Raw genomic sequence first — 14,281 nt, 5'->3', positions numbered from 1 at the left:
ACGGCACCATTATGTCGCTCCCCCTCTTCGTGGAGGAACGACACAGGACCCTGCGCTGTTCTTTTGTCTGCTCGGCCCTCCCCGGGTTTGCTGCTGGTTCTTCCCGGGTTGGCTACCGTCCCTTCCACCTCCGTGGAAGGGCGGTTCCCCGTGCCACTTTCCCCACTTCCGCGGGGGAGCGGCACACCGCCGGCCGGCTCTCTCGGGGGCTGCACAGGTGTTCCTTCAGATAGATGTTCCTGGTGCATGTTGTCTCTCTCCTCCTTTATAGTCCTCTTCCACCAATCCCAACTCTGCTACCCACACGCCGAGTACGCTGCTCTCCTCCAATCAGGAGCAGGTCCTGCTGTTTATTGGTTGAACTGGAGGCAGCTGTGTAGAAGCTGTTTCCTCCCTTCTCAGCGCCATATTGTGGGAGAGCAGATGCATAGAATAAGTCTTAATTCGAGTAACAGTCTAGTCCCAGTTGCTCCCCACATGTTCTTTCTTTTTGTTTCCTCAACCACAGTTAAAGAGATTTGTGGTTTTCTACTTGATATTCCACCCCTTAAAATGCCCATGGGGTCATCACCACTGATAGTTTTATCCTTTTCTGTAATCCTTAACTGATAACTTCCTCTTTTTAAATTTTAAAAATCCCCAACACTTTCCCTACAACTAGATAACTTCCATTTGCATTTTAGCAGATCTCTTGTGAATACTGCCTTTACTTTTGGGTTATCATTACAAGATTTATAAATCTCTATATTAATACTTAAAGGGAAGAGCCTGACCATGAAACATTAGGTAAAAGTCTTGCTTCTAAAAAAGATTCACTCTGAATGTACTCATATTCCTTTACATAGAATTCTGAAGATAGAATCAGTGGCCTCTTCTGGGCAGGGCATGACTTAGACATCTACAATCATCATTCAAGGATCTAATCTCATTGAGAAGAGCAAATGTTTACTGTTTTGGTATCAAGTTGCCCCAAGCCCCACATGACTACCATTGCCTTATTTTGCCAAATATACTCCAAAGAGCCAGGTTACACCATTTTCAGCAAGGCTATGCCAATTGTCTCCAAATGGCACAATTCGAAGCACTACTTTATTAAAGTCATTTAAATGTAGGAACATTTTTAGAATGAGTATGGATATAAAAGGCTTTGTTCCCTGTACCCGTGTGGGAGACCAGGAAGAGGCACCTGGCTCCTGGCTTCGGATCAGCATAGCTCCGGCAGTAGTGGCCATTTGGGGGGTGAGCCAGTGGAAGGAAGACCTTTCTCTCTGTCTCTCTCTCTGTCTATAACTCTGTCAAATGAATAAATAAAAAAATCCTTAAAAAAAGGCTTTGTTCCATTAACTGTCCTATTCTATGCCAGAAAACCATATTCAAAATTATGGTGAATAATCCAATGTAGACCTCAACATAGCACATGGTAGATGAAAAAGGAAATGAACACCTTTACAGGTGTGAGGACAGAATGAAAATCTTGTCCTTACTATTTTTTTTTTCTTATTAAGTTATCGAAGGACATCATTAAAATATTAAGGAACTTGAATAAGATCACGAAAATGGAATTAAAAGTTTATTTGGATGCAAATAATGAAATCCATACTTATGAGGGATTTTCAAAAAGTTCATGGAAAGTGTGTATGATGATGGGGTCAGTGCTGTGGCATAGTGGGTAAAGCCACCACTTGCAGTGCTGGCATCTCAAGTGGGTGCTGGTTTGAGTCCTGGCTGCTTCACTTCCAATCCAGCTCTCTGCTATGGCTTGGGAAAGCAGTAGAAGATGGCCCAAGTCATTGGGCCCCTGCATGCACGTGAAAGACACAAAAGCTCCTGGTTCTTGGCTTTGGATTGTCCCAACTCTGGCCATTACGGCTATTTGAGGACTGAACCAACAGATGGAAGACCTCCTTCTGTCTCTGCCTCTCAAATAAATAATCTTTTTATGTACAAATCTTTATGTATGATGAAAAAACTGCATGGATTCAAAAAATTTTTATGCCAAATAAATTGAGCACACTTATAGAGATGCAAAGCAGAGAACAAGAAATCCCACACAGAAGAGAAGGAACTGGGCAAGGGGAAGTCCCAGGATGAAAACTAGCCTGCAGAACTCACTGGCAACAAGTACAGATGGGAGAGGGAAGGCAGAGGGCTTCTGGATAGATATTTCTAGGGAAAATGGAAACCAGTCTATTGTCTGAACAGCTTTGTGTCTTGAAGAGGAATTTATATTGTGTGACCTTTTATAAGCATGTCATAAAGTTATAGACGATTAAGACAGAGGTTCAGCAATTCAGACCCAGATTTTTTTTAAGCTAATAAAATTCAAGAGAAACAAAGAGCCCACCCCCCAAAAACAAAGAAACAAAAAGCTATACAATGCAATCACTGCAAGTGACTTGGAAGAGCAATGGCTATTTCCATAGTCATCATGGTGAAAACCCTGGAAATTTAAACAACTTATTGGGAATGGGGTGAGGGAAGGAGAAGGAACTCAGAGTACCCAAAACATTCAGAGTACCAAATCTGTCACAACAGGAAATCAACAGATGACTAAAACGGATGAATCAAGGTAATGGAGAACAAATACTACACAGATGGTAAATACCAAAACAAACTACTAAAGTGATGGTTTCTGGGGTGATTCTGAAAGAGGTACAGGAGGGTGCTGTGGCTTAGCAGGTAAAGCCGCTGCCTGCAGTGCCAGCATCCCATATGGGCACCAGTTCAAGTCCCAGCTGCTTCACCTCCAATCCAGCCCTCTGCTATGGGCTGGGAAAGCAGTAGAAGATGGTGCAAGTGCTTGGGCCCTTGAACTCCAGTGGGAGACTCAGAAGAAGCTCCTGGATTCGGATCAGCCCAGCTCTGGCTGTTGCAGCCATTTGGGGAGTGAACCAGTGAATGGAAGACTTCTCTCTCTGCCTCTACCTGTAACTCTGCCTTTAAAATAAATAAATGATTCTTAACAAAAGGGGGGAGGGGCGGTGCTGTAGCGCAGTGGGTTAAAGCCCTGACCTAAAGCGCTGGCATCCCACATGGGTGCCGGTTCTAGTCCCAGCTGCTCCTCTTCCGATCCAGCTCTCTGCTATGGCCTGGCATAGCAGTGAAAGATGGTTCAAATCCTTGAGCCCCTGCACCCACATGGGAGACCTGGAAGAGGCTCCTGGCTCCTGGCTTCGGATGGGTGCAGCTCCGGCCATTGCGGCCATCTGGGGAATGAACCAGCGGATGGAAGACCTCTCTCTCTGTCTCTACCTCTCTCTGTAACTCTGACTTTCAAATAAATAAAATAAATCTTAAAAAAAAAAAGGAGGTACAGGAGACATGCTTCTTCATCTAACGCTATTAGCACTATTTTAAAGAGTCCCTTAAAAATAGTGCTTTTTTTAAGTGCCAACAATCCATTTTAAAATCTGATATAAAAGAAAAAAAAAACTCCCCTTTTAATGACTACATTGGAATCCATAGAAAAACAATATGAATACCAAAAAGGTGCATTTAAAAAAAGGAAGATGAAATAAAGTTGAATAGATTTAACTACTGTTTAAATCATCTTCAGATTAAATTCACTAACTTAGCAAATTATACACGGACCGCAAAAAAACTCATTTCCCATTCATGATTTCAGTGAGCTGCATTTCTTATTTCTGACTTGAATTCTTAATTAAAGAAAAACTACCCTCATAAAATATTGAGAAAATGTCATTCTCTTCTGCAAGAGACTGCAGATATCACTCAAGGGGAATAAAAAAAAGTTTGGTATATATCATGGTGAATGTTGATTCATCTGATCCTAAGGTATGTCATAGATATTATTCAGAAAAATACTTGTTTAGAGCAAACAGCAACTTTATCAGATGAGTGACAAGCAGCAAGGCAGATTTTTTGAAATATACCCTGACATAGCAATACTAGCGTATGCAGGTCTCCAACAAGGCATGTCTCCCAGAAAGGATGACAGCGGTCTGCGTTAACAAAAACAGTACTATGTAATCACCTATTTATTCATCTGGTCCTTTACTATAGTGTAGCAAGGCCACTGAGGGCTGTAGCCATGTCTTAGTCACCTTGGTTTGTTCCAAGTGAGCCACAAAGGCTGATATCCAGTAGGTTCTCAATACATATTCAATGAATAGATGTACAAATTACTGAGTGAAACAGTAACAGACTCATTTGATCTCACTTTAGAATGTAAAGCCAGATCTGTATTTTTTAAAAGAAAAAGGATAAAATGCATTCTATAAAAGCAAGTGAACATTTGCATAGCATTTTATATAAGAGGATATTTACTGAAAAAGTCAATTGCTTGCTCTTCATGCTTTCTGTCACATATCTGCAAAAGGTCACCTGGAAACAAAACTCCACAGACTTCATTTTCCAGAATGTACTTTTAAAAATTATTTATTTTGGAAGAGTTATAGAAAGAGACAGAGCAAGCGGTCTTCTATCTGTTGGTTCATTCTCCAGATGGCTGCAACAGCCAGCACTGGACCATACCAGTCAGGAGATTCATCTGGGTCTCTCACATGGATGGCAGGGGCCGAAACACTCGGGTATCTCCTGCTGCTTTCCCCAGGCCATTAGCAGGGAGATGGGTCAGAAGTGGTACAGCCGGGACACAAAGAGGTGCCCATTTAGGATGCCAGCATCACAGGGGGCAGCTTTACTCACTATGCCACAATGCCAGCCCCTATATTTTCTTTCAATTAAATTAATCATCATATTGTTAATCATCAATTCCACAGTCCAGGAAAAAGAATGTGAATTTGCCTCCAGGCATGAAAATTTCAGCATTCATGGAAAAAAAAAAAATGAAATGATTGTTATAGTGAGAACAGTGATGACTTTAAAGTACATCACCAAATGTCACATGTTTAGCCAATTCTTGGGGAATTGGATATATTACATTTAGTGAAATACACAGATACACAAGTACACATTTTGCATTGAATTAAATCAGAAATATAGTTTCTAAATGGAGAGTCTACATCACAAGTAAATTTCCAACATTAAATGGTGCTAAAGCAGTGACCTGCAACTGGAGGAGATGGTGTCATGAAAATCTCCTAGCAGGGAGGGCCATCTGATGGAGCAGTTAAGACCCAGGTGGGGATAACTGCATTCCACCTGTGATTACCTGGGTTCAAGAGCTGGCTCGGCTTCCAGCCTCCTGTTAATGCACACCTTGGGAGGCAGCAGGTGATGGATCAAGCACTAGGTCCCTGTCACCCATGTGGGAGACCTGGACTGAATTTCTGTCTCCTGGCTTTGGCCTGGTTCAGTCCCAGCTGTTGCTGGCATTGAGCAAGTGAAGCAACAGATGGAAGATTTATCTCTCTGCCTTTCAAATAAAAATTTAAAAAATTCAAATCACCTAGTCAACTTTTTCAAATGATAGTCCTTCTTCGCACTCTCTCAGCCTTTGAGAGTTCTTTTTACTTTTGTTTACCCCTCTACCTCAATTAGGAGAGCATGGCTTCCCAGCTGGGAATCACTTCTGTGCTAAACCCCACACTTATCAACTAGCCTATGTCCTACACTTCTGGTGTACTGTGGAGGAGAGAGACAAATAAATCTGAAAGTTATTTGACTATATTCTAGCTTATAAATAAACTTGACCAATCAGTTGTGGCTATCTGAGACAGGGGTTGAGAAAGATTCTTAGATCCCTTCTGGCCTCAAAAGCAGAGTCAGCACAGGTATCTGGCCTCGTGAAGCAACTGGGTGCAACTCCTGGCTCTGGCTCGTGACTCCAGCTTCCTACCAATGCAGAGCCTGAGAGGTAGGAAGGGTTCAAGTAATTGGGATCCTAACAATGTCGCAGACCAGGACTGAGTTCCCAACTCTGGCTTTAGCCCTTCCCCCTTGGCCACTAATGCATCTGGGCAATAAACCCAATGTTTATTGGATGTGTTTCCTCTCTCTGCCTCTCCAGTAAGTTTAAAAAATCAAAACCAAAAACTAGAGGGCAGTAATTGGCAATGTCTGCTAAGGCTGAGGTTGAGGTTGCAGTAATGTGGAACAGATCCTACCTTCTCTTCTCCTTGTCCTAGACAAGTTCAGTAAGTTCTTCCAAGTAGGCATCAGAGCACAGGCTCCCTGACAGGTAACATTTTAATAGACGTAAAGACTAGGAGGTGGTGGTGACACTGCTGCTTGATTAGGCCCTGTCAGTGAGTGGCATGATCTTGGGCAAACCACTGAATTCCACAGCCCAGTTTGCTCATCTTAACACAAGAGACTTCACAAGCAAAATCACATTTAAGATCTCTACCAAAAGGTCCAATGTTTTTCTTTTTCTGCTTAGTTTCTAAACCATAAGGGTTGAGTGTTTTAATTCTTACAGATAAAGTCTCATCAACTCATGAAAATCATAGCAATCAATGAGGACACATTTCTAATTTTAGTAAATGTAGGTCTGTTTAAATGTGTAGGGTGTGTACTGCATTCTGTAGAGATGAGAATGACAGACGTTGACCTAGCTTGACATTTTAAGAAATTCTGTGCCCTCATTTGACCTAAATGTATATAAAGATGATTTTAATAGATTTATCTATAATGGAGACAACTCAAATATTAAATAGAGAAGTGATTCAGTTACATAAAGTATCATATCTTGCTGATAGGACACTATATAACTATTTGATACTATGTATAACTTTAATTAAATGGGAAATAAGAAACATACACAAGGTTTAATCACTCAGTTACGAAAACTATACAGTTAGTCTCAATAACCTGGGTTATGTATTCATAGATTGAATTGTAGAACAAAACTATTTGGAAAAAAAACACTGTTTTTGTACTGAAAAACTACAGGTTTTTTTTCTTGTCATTATTCCATAAATAACCTACATAGGTATTACAAGTAATGTGGAGATGTTATATAGTACATGGGAAGCTATATGTAGGCTCTATGTGAGATTACACCATTTCCTATAAGGAACATGAGTATCCTCAGATTTTGGTCCAAAGTGGGTCCTGGAACCAATACTCTGTGTGTGGTTACTAAGGGACAATGGTCTATGTGTGTGCTTAAACAGAAAAAAGGACTAACACGTTAATAGTTGTTGTTCCTCAATTGTGATTAACTTAACATTTCTATGGCCCAACTGAAAACTCAAGTGAAAGAGCTGTGGGGACTTTTTTGTAAATAGAACCACATGTACCCTTGCATCAGCTTTCAGTTTTCAATACTACAAAGGATACACAAAACAATTAATTTGTTTATGGTCCCCAGAACATAAACTAGTGTCTTGTAGTCTACAAAGTTTCTACCATAACTATGTAATGCTTCCGCCAGAAGACTTGTTTAAAAACTCAAACTCAGTAGCACCACAACTTAGTAGTTTTTTTGTCTGTTCTACTTAATATGACTAGTTTAATTCTGTAATTAATACACAGTTATTCTTAAGTGTTGAAATTTAACTGAAATGTGATCCCTGTTAAACATAAGAGTAGGAATAAGAGAGGGAAGAGATGTACAAATTGGGACATGCTCAAGCTGACTTGCCCCAAATGGTAGAGTTAGAAACATACCAGGGGACTCCAATTTAATCCCATCAAGGTGGCATGTACCAATGCCATCTCACCAGTCCAAGTGATCAATTTCAGTTCACAATTGATCATAATGAAAGGACTAAGAGTCAAAGGAAGCACATAAACAAGTCTAGTACCTGCTACTACTAACTGACAGAATAAAGGGGAGAGTGATCCAACATGGGAAGCGAGATACTCAGCAGACTCATAGAATGGTGGGTGTCCTAAATAGCACTCTGGCCTCAGAATCAGCCCTGAAGGCATTCGGATCTGGCTGAAAAGCCCATGAGAGTATTTCAGGCATGGAAAGCCAAGACACTCTGGCAAAAAGATCTCTGTGAGTGAGATCCCAGTGGAAAGAACAGGTCTTCAAAGAAGGAGGTACCTTTCTCTGAAGGGAGGAGAGAACCTCCACTTTGACTATGACCTTGTCTAAACAAGATAAGAGTCGGAGAACTCAGAGGGCTTCCATAGCCTTAGAAACTCATGACTGGAGCATAGGGAGATTACTGATGCCATAGACAGGAGTGTCAATTGGTAAAGTCAACAACAGGAGTCACTGTGCACTTACTCCTCATGTAGGATCTCTGTCCTTAATGTGCTGTACATTGAGATTTAATGCTATAATGAGTACTCAAAAAATATATTTCACTTTGTGTTTCTATGGGGGTGCAAACTGTTGAAATCTTTACTTAATGCATACTAAACTGATCTTCTGAAAAAAAAAAAAAAGAAATTATCAATTCCCAACTAGACGCTCACTGGGATTAAACATGATAATAGGTCTGATCTGATTTCATCATCATTTAAAAAACATCATCTATTATTTTTCACTTTATGTTTCTGTGTGGGAGCAAACTGTTGAAATCCTTACTTAATGTATACTAAGCTGATCTTCTGTATATTAAGATAATCGAAAATGAATCTTGATGTGAATGGAAGGGGAGAGGGAGTGGGAGGGGGGAGGGTTGTGGGTGGGAGGGACGGTATGGGGGGGGGAAGCCATTGTAATCCATAGGTCGTACTTTGGAAATTTATATTCATTAAATAAAAGTTAAAAAAAAAAAGAAATAAGCCACACACACACATACACACACACACACAAAAAAACTCAAACTCAGGAAAATTCTTCCCTATTTCTTTCATTGCAGAATTTTTAGGCAACATTTTATTAGTCAGAAGGCAAATGAGGGATTGTTTTGTTGCAAACTTGTAGTATTAATAAAGAAAACTAAGTAGTCTCGCAAAAGATGTTTTTTTCTAAGAAGATGTGTAAAGTTACCCCAGGAGCACTTTCAGGAGCTCAAGCTAAGGTGACTATGTAAGGTCTAAAATGCAACACTGGCCGGCGCCGCGGCTCACTTGGCTAATCCTCCGCCTGCAGTGCTGGCACCCCGGGTTCTGGTGCTGTTTGGGGCGCCGGATTCTGTCCCAGTTGCTCCTCTTCCAGTCCAGCTCTCTGCTGTGGCCCAGGAAGGCAGTGGAGGATGGCCTAAGTCCTTGGGCCCTGCACCCTCACGGGAGACCAGGAAGAAGCACCTGGCTCCTGGCTTCGGATTGGCGCAGCGCGCCGGCTGTAGCGACCATTTTGGGGGGTAAACCGACATAAGGAAGACCTTTCTCTCTGTATCTCTCTCTCACTGTCTAACTCTGTCAAAAAAAAATTAATAAAACGTAATACTGACAGAAATCTGACCAGCACTTTCCAAGGTGTACAACTTAAGTGTGGAGGCCTAAGCTGTGATGGTATCCACAGTAAATACATCCAGAGGATGACAGTTGAACAAAAGTTTAGTTGAGTCATCAGGAGAAGCTATACAATGGGAAAACTCTAGCAGTGCAGACAGGAGAGAGAGAAACCAGAGATGAGAAATGAGGCAGGCCAGCCAGATTGTAGGTGTTCTTAGGGCTAATGTCAGAACAGCCAAGACAGGAGGATGGCTGCTGTCGAACTGAGGGGTTGTGGGTGAGAGGTGGTGTGGGGAGGGGAGAGACAACGGTTAGGGCTACTCAGGACTGAGATGACCTGTGCTACCAAAGCCGCCTTTCCAGGCTCTTCTTTCAGAGTCATCTCTGAAGCATGTGGCTCGCGGTGGTCCCAGAAGGTGGTCCTGTGAGAGGCTGTGGTGTACTCAGTTCTTGTGTACATGCTTTCATCCACGGGGAAGGGACAGTATTCCTCCCCACGCCCTTTATTAATGAAGACACAGGTTAGAGAAGCTAGTACGGGGATGTTAAACTAGCCCAGGTGTGACTTCAAGTCAGTGGACACGCGTCCCCCTCCTGCGAGCTAGTCATTAACCCTTTAAGACAGGTCGCAGTCAGAGCAGGCCAGAACATTTTCTACTGCTGCCAAATCACAATTCTAATAGAAACTTACAAATATCAAAAGGATGCTTTGTATCTTACGAAGCTACACAAATAAACAACAATCCCTAATTCCAAAGAATATGTAGTGATACTAATTGACAAAAAAAAAAAAAAAAATAGAACTCTCAACAGGATAACTGCTTAGTCTTCATTTATTAAGTAGTTGATGTATACAGTGTCGAAAAAATATAACTTACCAAGGCATATATCAAGATCACAAATTGTAGTTCAAGCCACCTCCAAAGAAAATAGCAACTTTTAATTATTGAGTAAAATCAGCATACTTTTCTGCTATTTCGTATGTTCGCATTTGGACTACAAAGAGGTCCACGAGCCTTTAGGACACTTTAACCCCTTCTCTACACTAACGACAGAGGCAGCAACTGTCCACATGGCTTCCTCTTCCCTGAATCTTCTCATTCCCAGAGGAAACGTCAGACCTCCCAGGACATTCTTCTTCTATGAAGACATCACCTAACTACCAATTCACAGAGTGGGCTCAACAGAAATTGAGACAGGTGACATAAACAGCAAATTCTATTTAGTGAAATTCAAGAATCTCTTAGGTGAATCACTAAAACTCTCTTGCACTGCACATTTGTCCTTATTTTATTCATAATTCTAATATATTTCCTCTCTTGTTTCTATTTTTCAGCAATTAAGAAAAAACAAATTAGATGTGATAAAGTATTAGAGATAAATAGCTACAAAGCTATAGCTATCAAGAGGGAAAAAAAAGGGAAGAAAGCTGCCAAGTGCAGACACCAAAAAAACAGTCATGTGAAATACACGGGTCCTTTAATGGAATTAAAATATGCTTATTTGGTGCAAAGATTGAAATCTCAGGCTGGCATTGAGGTGCACAGGGTTCAGCTGTTGCATGTTACACTGGCATCCCATAATGGAGCCCTGGATCAACAGATGGCTGCTCCACTTCAGATTCAGTTGTCTACTAATGCACTTGGGAAGGCACTGGAAGATGACACAGTGGGTGGGCCCCTGCCACTCACACGAGACCCTTATTGAATTCTGGGCTCCTGGCTTTGGCTTGGGCTCAGCCCCAGCCATTGCAGCCAATTGGAGAGTGAACTATTAGTAGACTAAGCTTCGCCTGTAGCACTAGCATCCCATATGGGTGCCCATTAGTGTCCCAGCTGCTTCTCTTCCAATTCGGCTCTCTGCTGATGGTCTGGGAAAGCATGGAAGATGGCCCAAGTACATGGGCCCCTAAACCCATGTGGGAGACTTGGTTGAAGCTCCTGGATCTTGGCTTCAGATCAGCTCAGCTATGCCCATCAAGGTCATTTGAGGAGTGAATCAGCAGAGGGAAGACTTTTCTCTGTTTCTCCCTCCCTCCATCTGTGACTCTACCTCTTAGATAAATAAATAAATAAATTTTTAAAAAGAGAAAAAATTTAAGAAAGAGAAAAGCTGATAGATCTCTGACCTTAATAGAACCAGGATGGAATCACTGTGTGATTCTTTGAATATGATTCCAACTATCAAAGTCACATTATATGCAGAACAATTTAAGCTTATAAAGTATCTACCTTATTTTAGAAATATTTTTGTTCAAAATTAATGTAAAAAGTATTAATGTTAAAAAGATAGGGCTTTTGTTAGTGGAAAGATTTCTTCACAAGTCGAGTTTCATTCTTTAAGAACAGAGTAAATCACTTTTACAAAAGAAACATACATATGGAAACACCAATAAATTTAATTATTTATGTCAAATAAAAAGGAAGTGTGAATCTATGATTGAAATGAAATTAATTACAAGTGTATCTATACAGGAAATACAATCTATAGTTTCAAGAGCTTAACACAAATCAGCTACTGTCACAAAACAGTATTTAAAGAAACCAAAAATAATTCTGCTTAACATTGGGGTGGGGAAGGAAGAAAAGCATAAGGAGGGAGTGCTAAACCAAGAAAACGAATAAGGCAGGTAAACAGGAAACCCCAAATATATTTTTACAAACAGGGATTCAGACCTGTCTAGGAATGGGACCTATCAGGTAAAATAAAGTGACTGAAATCAGTATCAATAAAAGTGACTACTAAAGTTCCAGAGCCTTGAACTGTTTAACCTGGACATTATCTAGTTCCTCAGATTTGCTTGTTACTACAGTGTTCATCCTTCTCCATTAGAATGAAATTTGGGACAAATACATGCCCAGTCCTAGAGAGTGCTTCAGAGCTCAACCAGCTTGGAAGGTCAAGGTCAGAAGCATATTATTTTGCTCACATAATATATTTGTTGAAATGGAAAAATAATATGTCAAAGAAGAAATTCAAGTAAACTGTATTTTTAAAGGATCAGTAGAATCTCAAACTTCAAATAAGTAGACTTTAAATTTTTGATTACCTTCAGAAGACTGTCAGTATGGTAAACTCAGGGATATTCTATTACTGTAGTGAGCAAAGTGTCCTCTGTGGCTGGCCAATCTCATAGCGTGTGCTTCCCCACACCTTTAATATCACACCAACATACAATTTCTAAGAAAGACTTATTAAAAAAATTCTGCCTCTTAAAAAAATGTATCAGAATTACCTGATCTGTTCTTACTGATTCACAGATGGGAACAGTTAGACCAGAGACACCACCCCATTCTCAGCTGATGTCCTGCCCACAGCTTAAGGCCCTCGCTATTTTGGTGCTGGCAATTACGTCCTTCCCACTCTTGTCCCTATACTTCACATTAAGGCCTTTTGTGTGACCTGGAAAAAAAATCTGTGCTTAGTCAAGCAATCTCCAACTCTGTCCGCAGACCAATCTAAAACTATTAAACAAATTTTTGCAAAGGAAGAAATTTAGAAGTTCAAAAAACATTATTATAGCAATACTTAGTAAGATCCATCAGAAAAAAGACACTTCTAAATATATTGACATTTGATTGACAATTTGCTAAACTGATGAGACCTTCTAAGAAATACTGATATTAAAATGTTAGAGAAAATGCTCTTAAGTACATATATGCATATAGTAAAGTTACAAACTGAGAGATAATAAGAATATGTGCACAATAAAAATGAGTGCCATGAGCCCAATGTTGATTTTCATCAGCAATAAACAGCATTAAGATTGAAGTCATGATTTCCTCATGAACACAAAAGATAAAAATAATGGATCAAAATGAAGGGACAGAAACTCAAGAGAATTGTAAGAAACTAAATAAAACACAACGTAAGAAGAACAGTTCTGGCTGGTGCACATTCAGATCCGATCCTCTTCTCAATACAATAAATTAAGAGTAAACTATTTAACAATATTCCTGGTTTACTAAAGGATGGAAAGTATTTTTGCTGGTGGCAAGTGTGAATTTTTTTCACTAAAGAGTATTACGAGGATGAAACAGTAACACTACCACTTGTATATTTAACCAGACCTCTGATACCTTCTCACTATTCCTGGCTGATAATATGAATAACAGATGTGATGAATCAAAAATCATGTGCCAGTTTTAAAAAGAAAAATCCATTTAAGCAACATTAGCATCTACAAGGTAAATAGAGTGAATCCCTAATCTGTTTAATTCAAGGAAGAAAAAATTTGAATGACATTACCTATTTGTAAAAATGTGACTGATCAATGGTTGGGTTCTCACAACTATGCAAGTTCACTTTCCAATGCTCACAAGGTGTAATATTCAGCTGTCAAGAGGAAGCAACTCAAAGGCCATCACACAGCCTATAAACCAGCTTGATGGGGCCATCCAGACCTTGCCCTGCCGAATCCTTTCTGGGTGATAATGAGGGGAGAAATCCTCATAGATGATATACTGTGTGCAAAAGCGCTGATCAGAATCAGGTTGGGCATGGTATGCAACTGTGTTGATAGTTTGAGTCACATCACTGTCTGGCTTGGGTCTCCTACTGAGAACCTGCCCCCCTGCTGCAGTGACAAGCTTAATAAGATTGTCCTTTGGAAGGTGTTTGAAGGTTCCTCCAAAATAGAAGTAGCATCCATCAAACAGTTTTGGCAACTGAAATCAGAAAAAAAAAAATTTAAAGTGGATTAAAATATCCCAAAACACTGCCAATGAATAAAGGAAACAAAAACAATAGTTATGAGCAGTTAAGAAGCTACTTAATGACTAATGAGCAAAGCTGTATTTTGGACAAAGAAAAATACTCAAAGGGTCTCTAGTCACAATTTTTTTCCTTATTTCTAATTTTTTGAAATCATCTTCGTTCCATTTTAGTCTCCTAAAATTGTAGGTATCCTTTGCATTAAAAGGATTAAAACTGTTAATCAAACTTCAATTATCAGGAATTTCTAGAATCTCTGAAATACAATTGAAGAATACCAGGTTAAACTTCATTAAATCACAAAAGTAACATCTTTTCCACAAGCCTTTGGTTGCTTCTGGCC

General features: G+C 40.1%; 1 protein-coding gene across 6 annotated transcripts in view; it reads right to left on the bottom strand.

Moving 5' to 3' along the window:
- Window positions 1-10,040: 10,040 nt before the first annotated feature.
- BARD1 (BRCA1 associated RING domain 1) overlaps window positions 10,041-14,281 on the bottom strand; it is an 82,597-nt gene continuing 78,356 nt past the window's right edge. For all 6 annotated transcript variants that reach the window (XM_008259118.4, XM_017343084.3, XM_051848238.2 and 3 more), the window contains one exon: window positions 10,041-13,892. In XM_008259118.4, the coding sequence (XP_008257340.4) occupies window positions 13,557-13,892 (336 nt within the window). In that variant the 3' untranslated portion in view covers window positions 10,041-13,556. The remainder of the gene's footprint in view (window positions 13,893-14,281) is intronic.

Source organism: Oryctolagus cuniculus, chromosome 3 (assembly GCF_964237555.1).
Source record: "Oryctolagus cuniculus chromosome 3, mOryCun1.1, whole genome shotgun sequence".
Lineage (NCBI taxonomy): Eukaryota > Metazoa > Chordata > Mammalia > Lagomorpha > Leporidae > Oryctolagus > Oryctolagus cuniculus.
This window is presented reverse-complemented; position numbering and strand designations above follow the sequence as displayed.